At 40.3% G+C, this 24,428-nt stretch overlaps 3 protein-coding genes across 3 annotated transcripts; 2 read left to right on the top strand and 1 right to left on the bottom strand.

Moving 5' to 3' along the window:
* The first annotated feature begins 1,766 nt into the window (after positions 1 to 1,766).
* Positions 1,767 to 2,225, top strand: LOC147789419 (S-protein homolog 74-like). Its single transcript, XM_087117588.1, has one exon. It carries the CDS (start codon positions 1,767 to 1,769, stop codon positions 2,223 to 2,225), a length of 459 nt encoding a protein of 152 aa, XP_086973714.1.
* A 9,121-nt stretch (positions 2,226 to 11,346) lies between these two features.
* LOC147789418 (S-protein homolog 74-like) lies at positions 11,347 to 11,805 on the top strand. The gene has a single exon (XM_087117587.1). The coding sequence runs from the start codon at positions 11,347 to 11,349 to the stop codon at positions 11,803 to 11,805; it is 459 nt and encodes a 152-aa protein (XP_086973713.1).
* A 1,522-nt stretch (positions 11,806 to 13,327) lies between these two features.
* Positions 13,328 to 13,954, bottom strand: LOC147789417 (uncharacterized). Its single transcript, XM_087117694.1, has one exon. It carries the CDS (start codon positions 13,875 to 13,877, stop codon positions 13,359 to 13,361), a length of 519 nt encoding a protein of 172 aa, XP_086973820.1. The 5' UTR covers positions 13,878 to 13,954; the 3' UTR covers positions 13,328 to 13,358.
* Between the last annotated feature and the right edge of the window lie 10,474 nt (positions 13,955 to 24,428).

The following is a 24,428-nucleotide window of genomic DNA, read 5'->3' as shown; positions in this document are numbered from 1 at the left end:
GATGTAGGAACTTGTATCTGGAAGGCTAAAGATGATAGAATTTACTTGAGAAACAATGCAGCTAATACTAAAGAATTGGTTCATACTTGGATCATTACGAGATAAAGAACGAAACCTTTATTATTAATTCATTTTGTTCCTGAGTTATCCATGAACACATGAAAATGTATCTCTATTATTAATTCATTTTGTTCTTGAGCTATTCATGAACACATGAAAAAGTACACAACATTTAAAGTGAATAAAGAAAATAAGTTGGGTAACCCTCGTCATTGTTTATTATTATTATTTTTTTTTTACATACTTAAGTTTTTTTCCTCCAAAATTTAAAATTGCCAAATTTTAATTCATTTGTAGACACAATGATCCAATACTTTTATAGGTTGACTTTGTATATATTTGAAAAAAATATATAACTATCCTTCTTCTGACGTTCAATTTCATAATCAATATCGAGATGAAGTATTAAATAATTTGTTTCTTGCTTGTCGTAGAATCATGTACCATTCATTCAATAGAAAATTTTCTTGTATATAGTATTATATAGTATTATGTAGTATATTATGTAGGCTTCGGGCTAGACAGCGAAGATTGGGTAAAATGTGAATCCGACTGGTTGGTTTATAATAATTCAGGAAGCGGATTCTCATAGTTTCCGACTGATAAGTGGTATATATAAGTGGTGTATATTAAAATTTAAAAATTATATTGTCGCAAATGTTAAGAAATTAGACCGAAAGATTACACAACTAAAACTTATATGCTAAATATGATTTTCATTTACTTTTATAAAAATGATTTTCATACCATCGTAATGATTTCAAACGATTAAAATGGAGAGTTTAATAATAAATCATTTTTATGTTTTTTTCCATACTTTGAAAAAATAATTTTAAGAAATGATTTGCGTATTACCAACAAAACTTAGCCAAATTAATAACTTATCAACTAGCATCTCGATCTCATGATATTAAGACTTATAAATGAAAAAGATGAATGATATTTAGATTTTAGAAAAATAAATATATAAAATAATGTGTTATTTTTCACTTATAATACCATTTCAATGCTATAATATAGTATTTGTAGCTTTAATCTTATATTATAATAAAGTTAAGGGGTTTAGACCTCCCAAAAGGTAACGGAGGCGTGCAAAGGTTTCTCGGGCCAGATGAAGGTGGCTCTTGAGTGTAAAGGCAGAAGGGACCTGCACCTGGACAGAAAGACTCTAGGAAGCTTCATTGTTCCCTCGAATTGGCTTTGAAGTACAATGTCGCCTACTTGAAGTACAAAGTACAAAGTACAAAATTTACAATTTCTACTCACTATTATATTGCTCAATAATAATATTACCAATTTCATTTGCTTGAAGGGTTACATGAGTATTTCGTAATTCTTGTTTTCGACACTTAAAAAGATGGGATTTACTCGTTTAACTTATGAGTTAGTTCACAAATGGAGAGAAGTTTTATTAATTCATTTAGTTGTTGAATTATCTATTAACAATTAATCTAGCATAAAATTAGGAACAAAACTAAATTAGGAAGATATTAATTTTTTAGATAACCTATTTTTAATCATCTAAATAAAGATCTTTTTCCATCTTAGGCACGTAATTAAAGGAGTATTACCATGAAATTATCTTGCATACCGCAAAATTAGTGACATAATTAATTTTCTTAGGCTCATTTCTTTAATTTTTTTTCTATATATTTACCTCAGGTTCAACGTTAATAGATAGACCCAACAAAAATTTAGATCACAAAATGATAAGGAATGTGGCTGCATTGTTGCTCGTGACGGTGGGTTTGGGTTTGGTTGGGGCTCAACTTGAGGTTGAGTCTGAGAAGACCAATGTACAACCAATTTCCAGGTATTTCATTCATTTTGTTAACGATCTAAGCATCCCCGATCTGACGGTGCACTGCAAGACGGTCGACAATGATTTAGGAATTCATCGTTCTCTTAAACTGGGAGATGATTACCAATTTAACTTTATCTATAATTTTTTGAAACCGACTGTATATTGGTGCAAAGTGGATAAGCCGAATGCATATATCTTTTTCCAATGCTTTTGGCCCGAGAAGAATACCACATGGCTTCGTGATAGATGTCGAGATGGAGATGTAGGAACTTGTACTTGGAAGTTTAAAGACGGTGGAATTTACTTGAGAAACAATGCAGCTAATACTGATGAATTGGTTCATACTTGGATCAATATGTGATCAACCACCTTTATTAATTTATTTTGTTCTTGAGTTATGCATGTTCATGAACAAATGAAAATGTATGCCAACCTTGAAGGTGAATAAAAAGAATAAGTTGGGTAACCCTTGTGATGGTTCGTTTTTTTATTTTTTTTTATTTTTTATTTATTTTACAAACATAACTAATTAAGTTTTTTTTCTTGCTCTAAAACTTAAAATTAATAACAAAATTTCCATACTTTATTTCATTGGTAGATACTTTGGCATTTTTTTTAATATATTTTAAATAGAAATTTGAAAATCTCAGTGTCACAAATGAGAAGAAATGAGAGTAAAATGTTTTAAAAAACTAAAGGTTATTTATTTTATTGTTTATGGTATACTTTTATAAAAATGATTTTCCTACCATCAATACTTAAGATTAAAGTTTATAGTTTAATAATAAATCAATTTTATGTTTTTTACCTTTTGAAAAATAATTTTAAGAAATGATAGCTAAATTAATAACTTATCAGTTATGATACTTTGATCCAAACAACTGAGAATATTTTTAGTTTTTAATAAAATAAATGTATAATATATTAATATAGCTAAAATAAAATATCATTTTTTCAATGCTATAATATATAGTTAATTTGTCATTTATAATTGTCATAATTATCGATATAACTTTTTTTTTTTTTTTGGTGGATAAGTTTATTTAATTGTTTAAATATCATTTGATATAATTTAATTTGAGTATTCGTTTTTAACAAAATCCAAGCCCCATCTGTAAATAAGTTTAATGTTCTACACAAGTAAATAAGAAACTTTTCATCTTAGTTTCTTTACGTGAAACTGTGAGACTAACAACGATACGTAAGGAGCAAAAATGGACAACATCCACTAGTGGTGGGCTCGGGTTTTATTAATTCACGTTTTTTTTTTAAATTATAAGATACATAATCGGGCAAAATGGACTTGTACTTGTGTACTTGTATTGTAGTATTGCTTTTAAATTAAACCTAGAAAATTAGGATATTGAAATATTGATATTGAAAAAATAAATTTGAACTTATATGTTGAAACTATCTTAGCACAAAATTAGGAAGATATTAATTTTTTTTTTAAATAACCTACTTTTAATCTTCCGACCATGAAATTATGGAGTATTACCATGAAATTATGAAATTATGGAGTATTACCATGAAAAAATTATGAAATTACGGAGTATTCACATTGTTGCTCGTGACGGTTTGTTGGGTGGGGTTCAGCCTGATGTTGAGTGCGAGAAGATCAATATACAACCGCTATGTAACGACCTAGGCCCACCGCTAGCAGATGTTGTCCTCTTTGGGCTTTCCCTATTCGGGCTTCCCCTCAAGGCTTTAAAACGCGTCTGCTAGGCTCTTTGGGCTTTCCCTATTCGGGCTTCCCCTCAAGGCTTTAAAACGCGTCTGCTAGGGGAAGGTTTCCACACCCTTATGAAGGGTGATTTGTTCTCCTCCCCAACCAATGTGGGACATCACAATCCACCCCCCTTTGGGGCCCAGCGTCCTTACTGGCACACCTCCTCGTGTCTACCCCCCTTCGGGAGCAGCGAGAAGGCTGGCACATCATCCGGTGTCTGGCTTTGATGCCATTGTGATGTCCCACATTGGTTGGGGAGAACAAATCACCCTTTATTCCTCTAGCAGACGCGTTTTAAAGCCTTGAGGGAAAGCCCGAAAAGAAAAAGCCAAAGAGGACAATATTTGCTAGCGGTGGGCCTGGGTCGTTACAGTTGATATCAGAGCTCTAGGTTTTAGATTCTGTAGACTAGCCTACAATGTAGGCTTGGCACGTTCCATGGTCCCAACGTCGACACCCCGTCACCGTCAGGTACGCCTTGTAGAAGATAAGAAAAGAGAAACGTTTTCAAACTCGCATGCATTTTATTTTTTTTATTAATGTTACTGAAATTGTTGTGATATTTCACGTATTTATTTAAGAGCATGATGTAATGTGTTGCATGCTGAGTGATTTTGTTTGCAATATGATGTGAACTTAGTAGATGTGATGTATAACATATTTTCATAAGTAATGAGCCTTAGACTTAAGAGAAGCTATCTTGGTTTCTAGAACCATGCTGCGTAGACCACGCAAAAAAAAAAAAAAAAAAAAAAAAAAAAAAAAAAAAAAAAAAAAAAAAAAAGAAGAAGAAGAAGAAAGTAAGACAAGGAAGGGGACAACCTCCTATTAGAGGTAGAGGACGAGGTGAGGCTGAAGAGAGCTCACCTCGAGAGGGATCAGAGATAGGGTTTGAATTAGAACCCTTATTGCTTGTATGGTCGGCAAGCAGCCCTAAGAGGGTAGACAGAGTAACTAAGGATAGAGTAAAGAATGACCATGCAATAGTAGCCGACCAAACTCTAAGCGTAGTCCTAATAGTAGTAAAGATGACCGACTTCGACGTAATACTAGGCATGGATTGACTAGTTGTAAACCGTGCTAGTATAGACTGTCGCAAAAAAAAAAATAAAGAAAAAAAAAGAGATATTCTCACCACCGGTGTGACCTAGCTTTAAATTTAAAGGCACAAGTACCGGGACTTCCTCAAAGGTAGTCTTGTTGATGAAAACAAAGAGACTAGTCCAACAAGGCGGTTAGACTATATTAGCATGTGCCGTAGACATAAGAGGAAAAGAAAAGACCCTAGAAAACGTGTCCATCGTAAACGAGTTCCCAAATATGTATCCGGATGACCAACCTGGAATACCCCCTTCCCGAGCGGTCGGCTTCATCATCGAACTCGAGCCGGGAACTAGGCCTATTTCTAAAGCACCCTATCACAGGGCGCTAGCAGAGTTGAAAGAACTCAAGGCGCAATTACAAGACTTACGGGATAAAGGGTTCATTCGACCTAGCATATTCCCCTGGGGTGCGCCAGTGTTGTTTGTTCAAAAGAAAGATGGATCGATGTGTTTGTGCATCGATTACAGAGAGTTAAATAAGAGAACCATAAAGAACAAATACCCTCAGCCTAGAATAGAAGACTTGTTCGATCAACTAAGAGAAGCAACGATATTTTCTAAGATAGATCTGCGGTCAGGTTACCATTAAATAAAGAGTAAAGAAAAAGACGCACCAAATACAGCATTTAGGACAAGGTATAATCACTTTAAGTTCGTGGTATGTCATTTGGCCTCACCAATGCTCCAGCTATGTTAACGGAGTTAATGAACCGAGTGTTCAAGAACTGTCTAGACACTTTTGAGATCGTGCTCATTGATGACATCCTTGTGTACTCGAAAATAAACTTGAAACACCAGGAACACCTCTGAAAAGTCCTAGCCACCCTAAGAGAGAACAAGTTGTATGCAGAATTTTGGTTACGATAAGTCTCTTTCCTAGGATACGTGGCGACCAAGGACGGAATATCCGTAGATCCTACTAAGGTCAAAGCGGTCACAAAGTAGGAACGCCCAACTTCGGTAACATCAAAATAGAGTTTCTTGGGACTAGCGAGATACTATCGAAGGTTCGTGCAGGACTTTTCTAGAATAGCCTCGCATTTGGCACAGTTAACGAGAAAAGGGGTACCATTTATATGAAATGATACTTGTGAGGCAATCTTCCAGAACCTAATATCGAGATTGGTAACCGTCCCGGTACTCAAGGTTCCCAATATCTCAGAAGAGTACGTAATCTATAGTGACGCCTCTAAAGAATGGACTAGGATGTATGTTAATGCAACACGGTAAAGTTGTTGCATACGCGTCCCGTCAACTAAAAGAATACGAAGATAATTACCCTACCCACGACCTGGAGTTGGCCGCTGTAGTGTTCGAGCTGAAAATTTGGTGACACTACCTGTATGGAGAGAAAATTCAAAGTTTAATCGACCACAAGATTTTAAATATTTCTTCACCCAAAAGGAGTTAAATATGAGACAGAGAAGGTGGTTAGAATTGGTGAAGGACTACGATGTAGATATCCAGTACCACCCTGGAAAAGCAAATGTGGTCGCAGACGCTTTGAGTAGAAAGGCGGCCCACTCTTCAGCCCTCATTAAGAGGGAAGTAAGGGTACAAAGAAAATTCGAGGGAGCCAACATAGTTGTAGCGACCGAGAGAGTCATAGCACAACTGGCCCGACTTACAGTGCAACCTACACTTAGGCAAAGAATGGCTACCTCCAAACGAGAGGATCCAAACCGACAGAATGTCTTAAGCCAGCTAGCTGAGAGTCTAGTAGATGGATTCTCGAAGACCTCAGATGAAGGGCTATTGTATCAGGGACGCCTATACGTCTCGACAATAGAGGAGCTAAGGAAAGAAATACTAACAAAGCTCACAACTCGCCATTTGCCATGCACCAAGGAGGTACTAAGATGTACCAAGATTTAAAACAACACTTCTGGTTGAAGAGCATGAAGAGGGACGTAGCTGAGTTTGTGAGCAAGTGCTTAGTTTGTCAACAAGTGAAAGCTCCTAGATAAAAGGTGGCGGGGTTGTTGCAGCCCCTAAGCATACTAGAGTGGAAGTGAGAAAACATAGCAATGGACTTCATAGTAGGATTACCCAAAACGCTTAAAGGCTATACAGTGATCGGGTAGTTGTCGATAGGTTGACCAAGTCGGCACACTTCCTACCTAGGAAAGCTGCATATACAGTTGACAATTGGGCACAGCTGTATGTGAAAGAAATAGTAAGACTACATGGAGTCCCAGTGTCTATAGTGTCAGATGGGGACCCACGCTTTACGTCAGCGTTCTAACTCGGACTTCAAAAAGCGCTGGGTACCCGCCTCGACTTTAGTACTGCTTTTCACCCCTAAACAGATGGACATACTGAGCGTTTAAACCAACTTCTAGAGGACATGTTATGCGCTTGCGTACTAGATTTTAAGGGAAGTTGGGATTCCAAACTCCACCTCATGGAATTCTCATATAATAACAACTTCCAGCCACTATTGGTATGACACCGTTTGAGGCCCTGTATGGAAAACGGTGTAGATCCCCACTATTTTGGGACGAAGTATGCGAAAGAGAGTTAGTAGGACCCGAGCTGGTTCGATTCACCGATGAGGCTGTTCATAAAAATTCAAGAGAGGATGCGTACCGCTAAAATTCGACAGAAAAGCTACGCCGATGTAAGGCGTAGAAGCTTAGAGTTTGAGACAAGGGACCTAGTATTCCTCAAGGTGGACCTATGAAAGGTGTCTTAAGGTTCGGACGTACGGGCAAGTTAAGTCCTAAATCATTGGACCATTCGAATTCTCGAGCAGGTCGGTTAAGTCCTAAACTCATTGAAGAAACTGATTAAAAGTGTTAGATTTAGATAGAGGAGTAGAATTAAACTCCTCGGAAGAAACTACTTAAAAGAATTATAGAATTAAACTCATTGAAGAAACTGATTAAAAGAGTTAGATTTAAATTGATTAAAATAATGAGATAGGGAGGTAGAATTGAACTGCTTAAAAGAACGAGAGTTAAAAGGAAAAAGAAAAAAAAACATAGAAATTTTAGGAAAGAAAATTAGAACCGTTTGAAAATAAATTTTAGGAAAGAAAATTAGAACCGTTTGAAAATGACAAGTACTGTTCAGATGGCACCTACCGTAAACAACATAATTAAAAAATAACATAAAGTGAGAGATTGAGAATGGAAGATATGACAAGTTATTATATTTGTATCTATAGGATATAACATTAAAGGTTGAACTATCCAAGCCGCTTGAAATATTAATAATATTGACATATTTTTTTATTTAAGTTTTTAGTTTTATTATTCTATATAATTTAGAAACAATGAAAACATGGAACTCGATTTTTATTGAGGCCGTTTAGAGCCGTAGTTCACACTGTTAGTTGGATTATTAATTAAAATGTGAAATACTAACAAAAGGTGACGAACGATGCGATAGGAATCAAACCTTGGCAACATTTGATATAGTTCTCGAGGAACGAGAGCTTACATTAAATAAATTAGGGAATACTTCGGCTAAGGCCAACCAGGTAAGTGGTCTTACTATAGGATACGCTAAAAAATTGTATGAATTACGATGATGTATGAACTATGTCGTACGATGCGGCTTATGAGTTATGATGATGTGTGGGTTACGATACTTGATGATGTGCGCAGTATATATATATTTTGATGAATGACGTACTTGATATGTTTGATGCACTTTGTGGCAATATGATGAGTATGATGATTGTGTGACGTTTACCTTAATATGATGATGTTTTCCATATTGAGCATGATATATGATGATGAGTGCCATATTGCATCATGTCGTTAGATCGACATAGGACACAACCCTAAGAGCGTGAAAATAATATTAATATAAATATCCACGAGTATGTGTTACCTAGAGTAACAAAGAGATGAGACTAGAGGGTTGTGTCAGAAGAGACATTATGATGGATTTAGAGGGACCTCATGCATATTGTATGTTCATAAGCATAGGGCTACTTCCCCTAGAGATGATGAATGCAGACGCGCACCGTACGATGAGCGCGAATGTGCACAGGTGCGAACGCACCCAGATGACGGTGTTCATGAGGCGCATGACACTATGGGGTTCCGCTGACCTCCGGACGTCGCTACAGATTAGCTTGACCAGAGGGTCCAGGGGGTGTGCGAGCGCCCTGGAGATTCACACTCGCACGTATGAGTCGTGTGTAGGGAAGTACTACACATCCAATTTGTTCGAGACTAGAGGCCACCCCTAAGATGATTAGAGATAGGTCCCTAAATCATGATTGCATGTGTTTGCATTTGCATGACCCCTATAGTGGGGCCACTTACTATATTCTTTGAAATACTCAGACATCATTTTTCAGGTAAAGACAAGGTGCACTTATACGGAGGACGGCGGCATCGCGAGCAGAGACTATTGCACGTGCATAGGGTAGATTCATATTTAAATTTCTAGTCTTAAGTTAGAATAGGTTGTTTTGCATTTCATTGTTTTAAATTATTTTGTATTTGTTTTTGTTTTCCTAAATCTCAGTATTTCATATTTAAACACCTAAGACCATGGCTGTGTTTTCTAAGCAAGAAGTTGTTTTAAACTTTTTTTTAAGTTTACCTTATAAATTTTGTTCATATAAGAGTTATATTTTCGCATTATCGATGAGTATGAGACGTTAATAGCGACTCTACATTCATTTGATTAGCGATCTAAGCATCACCGATATGACGGTGCACTGTAAGTCGGCCGACGATAATTTAAGAATTCATCATTTAGAGAAAGGGAGAGGATTACCAATTTAACTTTAAGGTTAATTTCTGGAAAACAACTCTGTTTTGGTGCAAAGTGGAGAGGCCGAATAAACATATCTCTTTCGAATGCTTTTGGACTGAGAGGAAGAGCACATGGCTTCGTGATAGATACAGAGATGGAGATGTAGGAACTTGTATCTGGAAAGCTAAAGATGATGAAATTTACTTGAGAAACAATGCAGCTAATACTAAAGAATTGGTTCATACTTGGATCATTACGAGATAAAGAACGAAACCTTTATTATTAATTCATTTTGTTCCTGAGTTATCCATGAACACATGAAATTGTATCTCTATTATTAATTCATTTTGTTCTTGAGCTATTCATGAACACATGAAAAAGTACACAACATTTAAAGTGAATAAAGAAAATAAGTTGGGTAACTCTCGTCATTGTTTATTATTATTATTATTTTTTTTACATACTTAAGTTTTTTTCCTCCAAAATTTAAAATTGCCAAATTTTAATTCATTTGTAGACACAATGATCCAATACTTTTATAGGTTGACTTTGTATATATTTGAAAAAAATATTTAACTATCCTTCTTCTGACGTTCAATTTCATAATCAATATCGAGATGAAGTACTAAATAATTTGTTTCTTGCTTGTCGTAGAATCATGTACCATTCATTCAATAGAAAATTTTCTTGTATATAGTATTATATAGTATTATGTAGTATATTATGTAGGCTTCGGGCTAGACAGCGAAGATTGGGTAAAATGTGAATCCGACTGGTTGGTTTATAATAATTCAGGAAGCGGATTCTCATAGTTCTCGACTGATAAGTGGTATATATAAGTGGTGTATATTAAAATTTAAAAATTATATTGTCGCAAATGTTAAGAAATTAGACCGAAAGATTACACAACTAAAACTTATATGCTAAATATGATTTTCATTTACTTTTATAAAAATGATTTTCATACCATCGTAATGATTTCAAACGATTAAAGTGGAGAGTTTAATAATAAATCATTTTTATGTTTTTTTCCATACTTTGAAAAAATAATTTTAAGAAATGATTTGCGTATTACCAACAAAACTTAGCCAAATTAATAACTTATCAACTAGCATCTCGATCTCATGATATTAAGACTTATAAATGAAAAAGATGAAGGATATTTAGATTTTAGAAAAATAAATATATAAAATAATGTGTTATTTTTCACTTATAATACCATTTCAATGCTATAATATAGTATTTGTAGCTTTAATCTTATATTATAATAAAGTTAAGGGGTGTAGGCCTCCCAAAAGGTAACGGAGGCGTGCAAAGGTTTCCTCGGGCCAGATGAAGGTGGCTCTTGAGTGTAAAGGCAGAAGGGACCTGCACCTGGATAGAAAGACTCTAGGAAGCTTCATTGTTCCCTCGAATTGGCTTTGAAGTACAATGTCGCCTACTTGAAGTACAAAGTACAAAGTACAAAATTTACAATTTCTACTCACTATTATATTGCTCAATAATAATATTACCAATTTCATTTGCTTGAAGGGTTACATGAGTATTTCGTAATTCTTTTTTTCCGACACTTAAAAAGATGGGATTTACTCGTTTAACTTATGAGTTAGTTCACAAATGGAGAGAAGTTTTATTAATTCATTTAGTTGTTGAATTATCTATTAACAATTAATCTAGCATAAAATTAGGAACAAAACTAAATTAGGAAGATATTAATTTTTTAGATAACCTATTTTTAATCATCTAAATAAAGATCTTTTTCCATCTTAGGCACGTAATTAAAGGAGTATTACCATGAAATTATCTTGCATATCGCAAAATTAGTGACATAATTAATTTTCTTAGGCTCATTTCTTTAATTTTTTTTCTATATATTTACCTCAGGTTCAACGTTAATAGATAGACCCAACAAAAATTTAGATCACAAAATGATAAGGAATGTGGCTGCATTGTTGCTCGTGACGGTGGGTTTGGGTTTGGTTGGGGCTCAACTTGAGGTTGAGTCTGAGAAGACCAATGTACAACCAATTTCCAGGTATTTCATTCATTTTGTTAACGATCTAAGCATCCCCGATCTGACGGTGCACTGCAAGACGGTCGACAATGATTTAGGAATTCATCGTTCTCTTAAACTGGGAGATGATTACCAATTTAACTTTATCTATAATTTTTTGAAACCGACTGTATATTGGTGCAAAGTGGATAAGCCGAATGCATATATCTTTTTCCAATGCTTTTGGCCCGAGAAGAATACCACATGGCTTCGTGATAGATGTCGAGATGGAGATGTAGGAACTTGTACTTGGAAGTTTAAAGACGGTGGAATTTACTTGAGAAACAATGCAGCTAATACTGATGAATTGGTTCATACTTGGATCAATATGTGATCAACCACCTTTATTAATTTATTTTGTTCTTGAGTTATGCATGTTCATGAACAAATGAAAATGTATGCCAACTTTGAAGGTGAATAAAAAGAATAAGTTGGGTAACCCTTGTGATAGTTCGTTTTTTTATTTTTTTTATTTTTTATTTATTTTACAAACATAACTAATTAAGTTTTTTTTCTTGCTCTAAAACTTAAAATTAATAACAAAATTTCCATACTTTATTTCATTGGTAGATGCCAAATAGAAATTTGAAAATCTCAGTTTCACAAATGAGAAGTGAGAGTAAAATGTTTTAAAAAACTAAAGGTTATTTATTTTATTGTTTAGGGTATACTTTTATAAAAATGATTTTCCTACCATCAATACTTAAGATTAAAGTTTATAGTTTAATAATAAATCAATTTTATGTTTTTTACCTTTTGAAAAATAATTTTAAGAAATGATTTTCATACTACTTTTACTTAGCTAAATTAATAACTTATCAATTATGATATTTTGATCCAAACAACCGAGAATATTTTTAGTTTTTAATGAAATAAAGGTATAATATATTAATATAGCTAAAATAAAATACCATTTTTTCAATTAGTCATTTATAATTGCCATAGTGTCGGGTCGAAGCGAGGGTCGGAGTCCGGTTCGGGTTGTGGTTCGGGTCGCGGGCTGTGGAAGGCTACTGGGCCAAGGCTAAACGTTGGGCCTCGGCTTACTGGGCTGGGCCGCAAGTGTTTGGTTTGTAGGCCGGGTCAATTGGACCGTGGGTCTAGTATGGGTTGGTTCAACTGAATCGTAGCTTCTGGGCCGGTTTGAGGTTTGGGCCGCTGTAGTTGGGCTGGGCCGAAGGCAGAGGCCAAGGGAGGAACGGGCTGGCTCTCCCGGGTTCTGGGTTCGAGTTGACCCGGATCCGTGGATCTCGTCTTCCTTACCCGACTTTGGCCGATTTTCCGGCGAGCTTTCTCTCTCCTTCCCGCGGCGTTTCTGTTGCCGATTTCGGTCCTCTTCCTTCCCTTTTCCTCTTTGTTCGTCGTCCTTCTTTCCTTTTTGGGAGTTTTGGGGCCTAAAAGCTCCTAAAAGCCATAGATCTAAGAATCGATTAAGAAACCTAACTTTCCGACCTCGGTTACCGATGACGACGCTTACGAAATAACACAAAACGCACCCTGAGTTATTGTGCTTTCGTTAGGGATCTCTCTTACGGTAGTAACAGGTCGTTTGGTGTCGGTTTAAGGGTGGTTTGAGGGGTCGTCGGAGAAACTGGACACTCGCCGACGTTTGTCCAAAATCTCTCTCTCTCTCTCGAAATTTTCTCTCTTTTCTCCCTTTGCAGGTGTTCTGAAGATGCTGGGCTGAGGGTGGGCGTGCTGTGGCCGTCGTTTCGCGTGGGTTCTGCGAAACTCGGCGGTCGCCGGAAAACTCGCGGGTTTTCCGGCGACTGGTTTTTTTTTTTTTTTTTTTTTTTCGTTTTTTCGTTTTCATTTATTTATTTATTATATATATATATATATATATTTTTTTTTTCTTTCTTTCCCGGGTCGTTACATTATCTACCCCTAAAAAGAACTTTCGTCCTCGAAAGTCTCAAACTCTTGTACCAACTCGGGGTATTTCTCTCTTATCTCGTCCTCACGCTCCCACGTGGCTTCCTCACTGTGGTGATTCCGCCACAGTACCTTAACGAATGCAATACTCCTGTTGCGTAAGGTTTTTACCTCTCTAGCTAAGATTCTTACTGGTTTTTCCTCGTAGCTCAGATCTTCATTGAGTTGGAGTGGTTCGTAGTCTATTACGTGGATAGGATCCGTAATGTACTTCCTCAGCATCGACACATGAAATACATCATGTACTCCTGAGAGGGCTGGAGGTAAGGCTAACTTATACGCTACCGGACCAACTCGCTCTAGGATCTCAAATGGTCCAATGAATTTAGGACTTAACTTGCCCTTATGTCCGAATCTTAACACACCTTTCATAGGTGCCACCTTGAGGAATACTGGGTCCCCCACCTCAAACTCCAGGCTTTTACGCCTTACATCGGCGTAGCTTTTCTGTCTACTTTGAGCGGTACGCATCCTCGCTCGAATTTTCTGGACAGCCTCATTGGTGAGTCGAACCAACTCGGGTCCTACTAATTCTTTCTCTCCTACCTTGTCCCAACATAGTGGGGACCTACACCATTTCCCGTACAGGGCCTCAAACGGTGCCATTCCAATAGTTGCTTGGAAACTGTTGTTATACGAGAATTCCATTAGGTGGAGTTTGAAATCCCAACTTTCCTTAAAATCTAGTACTCAAGCGCGTAGCATGTCCTCTAGAATTTGGTTTAAACGCTCCGTTTGTCCATCTGTTTGGGGGTGAAAGGCGGTACTAAAGCCGAGGCGGGTACCTAGTGCTTTTTGAAGTCCGCGCCAAAATGCTGACGTAAAGCGTGGATCCCGATCCGACACTATAGACACTGGGACTCCATGTAGTCTTACTATTTCTTTCACGTACAGTTGTGCCCAATTGTCAACTGTATATGTAACCTTCCCAAGTAGAAAGTGTGCCGACTTGGTCAACCTATCGACAACTACCCAGATCACTGTATAGCCCTTGGGCGTTTTGGGTAAACCTACTATGAAGTCCATCGCTATGTTTTCCCACTTCCAATCCGGTATGCTTAGGGGCTGCAACAACCCCGCCGCCTTTTGTCTTGGAGCTTTCACTTGTTGACAAACTAAGCACTTGCTCACAAACCCGGCCACATCCCTCTTCATGCTCTTCCACCAAAAGTGTTGTTTTAAATCTTGGTACATCTTAGTACCTCCTGGATGCATAGCAAATGGTGAGTTGTGAGCTTCCATCAGTATTTCCTTCCTTAAATCTTCTATTGCCGGAACACATAAGCGTCCATGATACAATAGTCCTTCATCTGATGATTTCGAGAATCCATCTACTGGACTTTCGTCTAGCTGCCCTAGGACTTTCTGTAGGTTAGGATCCTCTCGTTGGGAGGTAATAATTCTCTGCCTAAGCGTAGGTTGTACCGTGAGTCGGGCCAGCTGTGCTATGACTCCCTCGGTTGCTACAGCTATGTTGGCTCGCTCGAACTCTCTTTGTACCCTTACTTCCCTCGTAATGAGGGCCGACGAGTGGGTCGTCTTCCTACTCAAGGCATCTGCAACCACATTTGCTTTCCCAGGGTGGTACTGGATATCGACGTCATAATCCTTCACCAATTCTAACCACCTTCTCTGCCTCATGTTTAACTCTTTCTGGGTGAAGAAGTATTTCAAACTTTTGTGGTCGGTAAAAATTTGGGTTTTCTCGCCATACAGGTAATGTCGCCAGATTTTCAGCGCGAACACTACAGCGGCCAACTCTAGGTCATGGGTAGGGTAGTTCTTTTCTTATTCTTTAAGTTGACGAGATGCGTATGCGACAACCTTGTCGTGTTGCATTAACACACATCCCAGTCCTTTCATGGAGGCATCACTATAGATCACATATCCTTCTGAGCTCTCGGGTACTATGAGTACCGGGGCGGTTACCAATCTCTCTTTTAGGTTCTGGAAGCTTGCCTCACAAGCATCATCCCATCTAAATGGCACCCCTTTTTTTGTTAACTTTGTTAAAGGCGAGGATATTTTAGCGAAGTCCTGCACGAACCTTCGATAATATCCTGCCAATCCTAGGAAACTCCTTACTTCCGTTACCGTAGTTGGGCGTTCCCACTTTGTGATCGCTTCGACCTTGGTGGGATCTACAGATATTCCGTCCTTTGACACCACGTGTCCTAGGAAGGAGACTTGTCGTAACCAAAATTCGCATTTGGAGAACTTGGCGTACAACTTGTGCTCTCTTAGGGTGGTTAGGACTTTTCGGAGGTGTTCCTCGTGCTCTAGGTCGGTTCTCGAGTATATGAGGATGTCGTCAATGAACACAATCACAAACATGTCTAGGCATTCTTTGAATACCCGGTTCATTAACTCCATAAATACAGCTGGGGCATTGGTGAGGCCAAATGACATCACTACAAACTCGTAGTGACCGTACCTTGTCCTAAACGCTGTTTTTGGTACGTCTTTTTCATTAATCCTAATTTGGTGGTAACCGGACCGAAGATCTATCTTAGAGAATACTGTTGCTTCTCTGAGTTGATCAAACAAGTCTTCTATTCTAGGCAGAGGATATTTGTTTTTTATGGTTCTCTTGTTTAGCTCTCTGTAATCGATGCACAGACGCATCAATCCATCTTTCTTCTTAACAAACAACACTGGCGCACCCCAGGGGGACACGCTAGGTCGAATGAATCCTTTATCTAGTAAGTCTTGCAGTTGCGCCTTGAGTTCCTTCAACTCTGCTGGCGCCATGCGATAGGGTGCTTTGGAAATAGGCCCAGTTCCCGGCTCGAGTTCGATGACGAAGTCGACCGCTCGGGAAGGGGGTATACCAGGTAAGTCATCCGGAAATACATCTGGGAACTCATTTACTATTGGCACGTTTACTAGGGTCTCTTCCTTTCCTCTCACGTCTACAGCACATGCTAATATAGCCCATCCACCTTGTTGGACTAACCTCTTTGCTTTCATCATCGAGACTACCTTGGGGGTAATCCCGGTATTTGTGCCTTTAAATTTAAAGGTAGGTCTTGTCGGCGGTGAAAATTTTACTTCCTTTTTGCGACAGTCTATACTAGCTCGATTTTCAGCTAACCAATCCATGCCTAGTATGACGTCGAAATCTGTCATGTTTACCACTATCAGGTCAACGCTTAAAGTTTGGTTCCCTATGATTACTTGGCCATCCTTTACTCTATCCCTAGACACTAAGTCTACCCCCGCAGGGGTGCTTACAAACATTTCATGCAATAAGGGTTCTAATTCGAACCCTGCTTGTACAACAAAAGGCATGGAAATAAAGGAATGCGTGGAACCAGAATCAAATAAGGTAAAAGCGAAATGACCTAAAATGGATAGTGTACCTGTCACCACGGCATCGGACCTCCCAGTGTCCTTGCTGGTTGACGCTTATGCCCTAGCTTGAGCTCGCGGTGGTGCTGGTTGATCCGTTCGCTCTACTACTCTGGGCGGGTTTGCTTGTGCTGTAGCATTTCCGGTCGTGCAGTTCACGGCGATGTGCCCCTCTTGACCACATCTATAACACGCTCGGCTGCCAGCCATGCACCTCCCACCGTGTAGTCTTCCACAGATAGTGCACCCTTCCTCTCTCCTCCCTCTGGCCCCATCTTGATTCCTGGGGTTCCTGTCAGTATGTCGGGGAGGGCGTCGATCATCCCATCTAGGAGCGGGTCTGTTATTGGAACGGTGCCTACGTGCTGGTGGTGGACGGTTAGAGCCTCCTGATTCATGAGGACGCTTCTGCCCAATTATAACTGGCTCTTCACGTTGTTTCTCATCCTTTGGTTTCTCTAAAGCCTTGGCAGTTCTCAAGGCTTCCTCATAGGTCTTTGGGTTGAACGCCTCCAACACGCGGCGGATTCTTGGTTCCAAACCCAATATAAATTTCTCCTGTCATCTTTTCCTCAGTGTCCACCATGGACGGTGCAAATCTCTTGAGTTTATTAAACTCTCGGTTGTACTTCTCTACTGTGAGTCCTCCCTGTACCAGGTGAGCGAACTCCTGCTGCCTTTTAAGTCGCTCTGACTTAGGATAATATTCTTTAAGGAAGGCCTCCTTAAATCGTTCCCAGTTCATTGGTCCCCCTTCTGGGTTAAGGAGGGTTTTGTTATCTCTCCACCATATCTCTGCGTCCTTTTGTAGGACGAAGGTTGCACAGGCGACCTTTTGGTTCTCTGGGCACTCCATAGTCTCAAAGGTGGTTTCCACCGCTGCAATCCACATTTGGGCTTCTATGGGGTCTACTAGGGAACCAGTGAATGGTCGAGGGTCGTATCTCTTGAAATCCCTTATCCAGTTTGAACATCTAACAGGTTGTGGAGGGTTTACTGGGGCATTGGCCTGTGCCTGTGCCTGTGCCTGTGCCTGTGCCTGTGCCTGTGCCTGTGCCTGTGCCTGTGCCTGTACCTGTGCCTGTACCTGTGCCAATGCCAACGCCTGTGCCTGGGCCTGTGCTTGGGCTTGTTCCTGGGCCTTTTGTAGACTGGCTTGCTGGTTGGTTACCAAGGTTTGAATTAGGGCTTGGATGGAGTCACACATTAACCTAGTATTAGCATCTACTCCACCCACGGGTGCAGCTTCAGGTGCGACTTGGAGTGGTAGGGTAGGCTGGGGTGGAGGTTCTACTTGTGGTGGAGGCTGTACTGGTGGTGGAGGCTCAGCTTGTAGTGGAGCTAGAGGAGGTAGCTCAACTGGAGGTAAGATTGGGGGCGGCGTAACTGTTACCGGCCCAGTCTCTGATCTTTCTTGAGGTGGGCCCTCTACCGCCACACTTCGTCCTACTTCTCTACGACGGGGTCGCCCCCTTCCTCGTCTTCCTCTTCCTCTTCCTCTTCCTCTTCCTCGTCCTCCGGGCATGGTTCTATAAACCAATATAAGGTTGCTTAAGTCTAAGGCCTTAATACTATGCATATATATATATAACAATACGCACACTATACAATACATCGTAACGCCAAAGAGGTAAACATTCATCATGCTAAGCATCATATCATGCTACTAACAAAATTACTCAGCATGCAACACATGACATCATACTCTTAAATAAATACGTGAAATATCACAACCATTTCAATAATGTCAACATAAAAAAAAAAAAAAAAAATGCATGCGAGTTTTAAAACATTTCTCTTTTCTTATCTTATGCAAGGCGTACCTGATGGTGACGGGGCGTCGACGTTGGGACCGTGGAGCGTGCCAAGCCTACATCGTAGGCTAGCCTACAGAATCTAAAACCTAGAGCTCTGATACCAACTATAACGACCCTAAATTTCCACATATCTAGAGTCGCCACTAACGTCTCATGCTCATCTCTAATGCAGAATAAAAATCTAAGCATGCTCATCTTTATTAGTGGAAAAATTTAAAAGTTCAAAATACATTAAAACATTGGAAAACATTGCCGGACTTACGTGTTTCAAACATCGTGCTGGAGTTCAAAAAGATAAAATAAAACGATTACAAATTAATTAATATAAATGAATGAAATGCAAACGCCCTATCCTAACCAAGACTAGGAATTAAATATGCAACTATCCTATGCACGCGCCACAATCTCTGATCACGATACCACCGTCAACCGTACATGGGAGCCTTGCCTTTACCTGAAAAACAATATGGCATACGGCCTGAGTATTTCGAAGAAATACTCAGTAAGTGACCCCACTATAGGGGCCATGCTAATGCAAACACATGCAATCATGAATAGGGACCTATCTCTAATCATCTTAGGGGTGGCCTCCAGTCTCGGACAAATTGGATGTGTAGTACTTCCCTACACACGACTCACACGTGCGAGTGTGAGTCCCCAGGGGGCTCGCACACCCCCTGGACCCTCTGGTCAAGCTAATCTGTAGCGACGTCCGGAGGTCAGCGGAACCCCATAGTGTCATGCGCCTCATGAACACCCTCATCTGTGTGCTTTCGCACCTGTGCGCATTCGCGCTCATCATAAGGTGCGCGTCCGCACTCATCATCTCTAGGGGAAGTAGCCCTATGCTTATGAATATACAAAATGCATGAGGTCCCTCTAGATCCATCGTAATGTCTCTTCTGACACAACCCTCTAGTCTCATCTCTTTGTTACTCTAGGTAACGCATATCGTGGATATTTATATTAATATCATTTTCATGCTCTTAGGGTTGTGTCCTACGTCGATCTAACGACATGATGCAATATGGCACTCATCATCATCTAGCATGCTCAATATGGAAAACATCATCATATTAAGGTAAAAATCATGCAATCACCATGCTCATCATAATGCCACAACGTGCGTCAAACATATTAAGCGTCACTCAACCAAATATGTATAAACTGGCACATATCATCAAGCATCATACAATTTATTTAGCCTATCCTATAGTAAGGCCACTTACTTGGTTGGCCTTGGCCGAAGTACTCCCTAAATAGCTAAACGTAAGCTCCCGTTCCGTGAGAGCTGCTGCCTACTTCCCTGGGTTTGTTTCCTATCACGCCGTTCACCACTTTCCGTTAGTATTTCACAATTAATTTACCTATAATTTAATAAATGTGAAATACGGCTCTAAAACAGCCTCGGATACCTTAATCGGGGCCGAAAACAGATCCGGGAGGGTCGTAACAGTGGAAACCGGGCTGAAAACAGGTGAGCCGAGCCGAACAGCCGCTGGAGCCGCTAGAGGAGCCGCCGGAGCGTCACCAGAGGGAGCCCGAGCCGTTTGCGCCGAGCCGAGCCGAGGACTACCGCGCCGCTGTGTGACACGTGGTAGCAGCAGAGAAAGCCACGTCGGGCGGTAGTGTCGGGTCGAAACGCAGGTCGGAGTCCGGTTCGGGTTGTGGTTCGTGTCGCGGGCTGTGGAAGGCTACTGGGCCAAGGCTAAACGTTGGGCCTCGGCTTACTGGGCTGGGCCGCAAGTGTTTGGTTTGTAGGCCGGCTCAATTGGACCGTGGGTCTAGTATGGGTTGGTTCAACTGAATCGTAGCTTCTGGGCCGGTTTGAGGTTTGGGCCGCTGTAGTTGGGCTGGGCCGAAGGCAGAGGCCAAGGAAGGAACGGGCTGGCTCTCCCGGGTTCTGGGTTCGGGTTGACCCGGATCCGTGGATCTCGTCTTCCTTACCCGACTTTGGCCGATTTTTCGGCGAGCTTTCTCTCTCCTTCCCGCGGCGTTTCCGTTGCCGATTTCGGTCCCCTTCCTTCCCTTTTTCTCTTTGTTCGTCGTCCTTCTTTCCTTTTTGGGAGTTTTGCGGCCTAAAAGCTCCTAAAAGCCATAGATCTAAGAATCGATTAAGAAACCTAACTTTCCGACCTCGGTTACTGACGACGACGCTTACGAAATAACACAAAACGCACCCTGAGTTATTGTGCTTTCGTTAGGGATCTCTCTTACGGTAGTAACAGGTCGTTTGGTGTCGGTTTCAGGGTGGTTTGAGGGCTCGTCGGAGAAACTGGACACTCGCCGACGTTTGTCCGAAATCTCTCTCTCTCTCTCGAAATTTTCTCTCTTTTCTCCCTTTGCAGGTGTTCTGAAGATGCTGGGCTGAGGGTGGGCATGCTGTGGCCGTCGTTTCGCGTGGGTTCCGCGAAACTCGGCGGTCGCCGGAAAACTCGCGGGTTTTCGGCGACTGGGTTTTTTTTTTTTTTTTTTTCGTTTTTTCGTTTTCAATTATTTATTTATGATATATATATATATATATATTTTTTCTTTCTTTCCCGGGTCGTTACAGTAAAAAATGACCAAGAAATAGTAGCCGACCAAACTCTAAGCGTAGTCCTAATAGTAGTAAAGATGACCGACTTCGACGTAATACTAGGCATGGATTGACTAGCTGTAAACCGTGCTAGTATAGACTGTCGCAAAAAAAAAAAGAAAAAAAAAGAAAAGAGATATTCTCACCACCGGTGTGACCTAGCTTTAAATTTAAAGGCACAAGTACCGAGACTACCTCAAAGGTAGTTTTGTTGATGAAAACAAAGAGACTAGTCCAACAAGGCGGTTAGACTATTTAGCATGTGCCGTAGACATAAGAGGAAAAGAAAAGACCCTAGAAAACGTGTCCATCGTAAACGAGTTCCCAAATGTGTATCTGGATGACCTACCTGGAATACCCCCTTCCCGAGCGGTCGACTTCATCATCGAACTCGAGCCGGGAACTGGGCCTATTTCTAAAGCACCCTATCGCATGGCGCTAGCAGAGTTGAAAGAACTCAAGGCGCAATTACAAGACTTTCGGGATAAAGGGTTCATTCGACCTAGCATATTCCCCTGGGGTGCGCCAGTGTTGTTTGTTCAAAAGAAAGATGGATCGATGTGTTTGTGCATCGATTACAGAGAGTTAAATAAGAGAACCATAAAGAACAAATACCCTCAGCCTAGAATAGAAGACTTGTTCGATCAACTAAGAGAAGCAACGATATTTTCTAAGATAGATCTGCGGTCAGGTTACCATTAAATAAAGAGTAAAGAAAAAGACGCACCAAATACAGCATTTAGGACAAGGTATAATCACTTTAAGTTCGTGGTATGTCATTTGGCCTCACCAATGCTCCAGCTGTGTTAACGGAGTTAATGAACCGAGTGTTCAAGAACTGTCTAGACACTTTTGTGATCGTGCTCATTGATGACATCCTTGTGTACTCGAAAATAAACTTGAAACACCAGGAACACCTCTGAAAAGTCCTAGCCACCCTAAGAGAGAACAAGTTGTATGCAGAATTTTGGTTACGATAAGTCTCTTTCCTAGGATACGTGGCGACCAAGGACGGAATATCCGTAGATCCTACTAAGGTCAAAGCGGTCACAAAGTAGGAACGCCCAACTTCGGTAACATCAAAACAGAGTTTCTTGGGACTAGCGAGATACTATCGAAGGTTCGTGTAGGACTTTTCTAGAATAGCCTTGCATTTGGCACAGTTAATGAGAAAAGGGGTACCATTTATATGAAATGATGCTAGTGAGGCAAGCTTCGAGAACCTAATAGAGAGATTCGTAACCGTCCCGGTACTCAAGGTTCCCAATATCTCAGAAGAGTATGTAATCTATAGTGACGCCTTTAAAGAATGGACTAGGATGTATGTTAATGCAACACGGTAAAGTTGTTGCATACGCGTCCCGTCAACTAAAAGAATACGAAGATAATTACCCTACCCACGACCTGGAGTTGGCCGCTGTAGTGTTCACGCTGAAAATTTGGTGACATTACCTGTATGGAGAGAAAATTCAAAGTTTAATCGACCACAAGATTTTAAATATTTATTCACCCAAAAAGAGTTAAATATGAGACAGAGAAGGTGGTTAGAATTGGTGAAGGACTACGATGTAGATATCCAGTACCACCCTGGAAAAGAAAATGTGGTCGCAGACGCTTTGAGTAGAAAGGCGGCCCACTCTTCAGCCCTCATTACGAGGGAAGTAAGGGTACAAAGAAAATTCGAGGGAGCCAACATAGTTGTAGCGACCGAGAGGGTCATAGCACAACTGGCCCGACTTACAGTGCAACCTACACTTAGGCAAAGAATGGTTACCTCCCAACGAGAGGATCCAAACCTACAGAAAGCCTTAAGCCAGCTAGCTGAGAGTCTAGTAAATGGATTCTCGAAGACCTCAGATGAAGGGCTATTGTATCAGGGACGCCTATACGTCTCAACAATAGAGGAGCTAAGGAAAGAAATACTAACAAAGCTCACACCTCGCCATTTGCCATGCACCAAGGAGGTACTAAGATGTACCAAGATTTAAAACAACACTTCTGGTGGAAGAGCATGAAGAGGGACGTGACCGAGTTTGTGAGCAAGTGCTTAGTTTGTCAACAAGTGAAAGCTCCTAGATAAAAGGCGGCGGGGTTGTTGCATCCCCTAAGCATACTAGAGTGGAAGTGGGAAAACATAGCAATGGACTTCATAGTAAGATTACCCAAAACGCTTAAAGGCTATACAGTGATGGGGTAGTTGTCGATAGGTTGACCAAGTCGACACACTTCCTACCTGGGAAAGCTACATATACAGTTGACAATTGGGCACAGTTGTATGTGAAAGAAATAGTAAGACTACATGGAGTCCCAGTGTCTATAGTGTCAGATCGGGACCCACGCTTTACGTCAGCGTTCTAACTCGGACTTCAAAAAGCGCTGGGTACCCGCCTCGACTTTAGTACTGCTTTTCACCCCCAAACAGGTGGACATACTGAGCGTTTAAACCAACTTCTAGAGGACATGTTATGCGCTTGCGTACTAGATTTTAAGGGAAGTTGGGATTCCAAACTCCACCTCATGGAATTCTCATATAATAACAACTTCCAGCCACTATTGGTATGACACCGTTTGAGGCCCTGTATGGGAAACGGTGTAGGTCCCCACTATGTTGGAATGAAGTAGGCGAAAGAGAGTTAGTAGGACCTGAGCTGGTTCGATTCACCAATGAGACTGTTCATAAAAATTCGAGCGAGGATGCGTACCGCTAAAATTCAACAGAAAAGCTACGCCGATGTAAGGCGTAGAAGCTTAGAGTTTGAGACAAGGGACCTAGTATTCCTCAAGGTGGCACCTATGAAAGGTGTCTTAAGGTTCGGACGTACGGGCAAGTTAAGTCCTAAATTCATTGGACTATTTGAGATTCTCGAGCAGGTCGGTCTAGTAGCGTATAAGTTAGCCCTACCTCCCGCCCTCTCAGGAGTTCATGATATATTTCACGTGTCGATGCTGAGGAAGTACATTACGGACCCTATCAAGGTAATAGACTATGAACCACTCCAACTTAATGAAAGTTACGAGGAAAAATCCAATAAGAATCTTAACGAGAGAAGTAAAAGCATTACGCAACAGAAACATTGCGTTCGTTAAGGTGTTGTGGCGAAATCACCACAACAAAGAGGCTAGTGGGAGATTGAGGTCGAAATAAGTGGAAAACTCTCCGAACTAGTATAAGAGTTGGAGACTTTTGAGGACGAAAGTTCTTTTTATAACAAAATAAATAAGATGGTTTAATATATATATATATATATATATATATATATTAAAATTAAAATAACA

Source organism: Cucurbita pepo, chromosome 14 (genome assembly GCF_057944985.1).
Source record: "Cucurbita pepo subsp. pepo isolate OVF chromosome 14, ASM5794498v1, whole genome shotgun sequence".
Lineage (NCBI taxonomy): Eukaryota > Viridiplantae > Streptophyta > Magnoliopsida > Cucurbitales > Cucurbitaceae > Cucurbita > Cucurbita pepo.
Note: the sequence above shows the minus strand (reverse complement) of the source record. Positions and strands in the feature narration are given on the sequence as shown.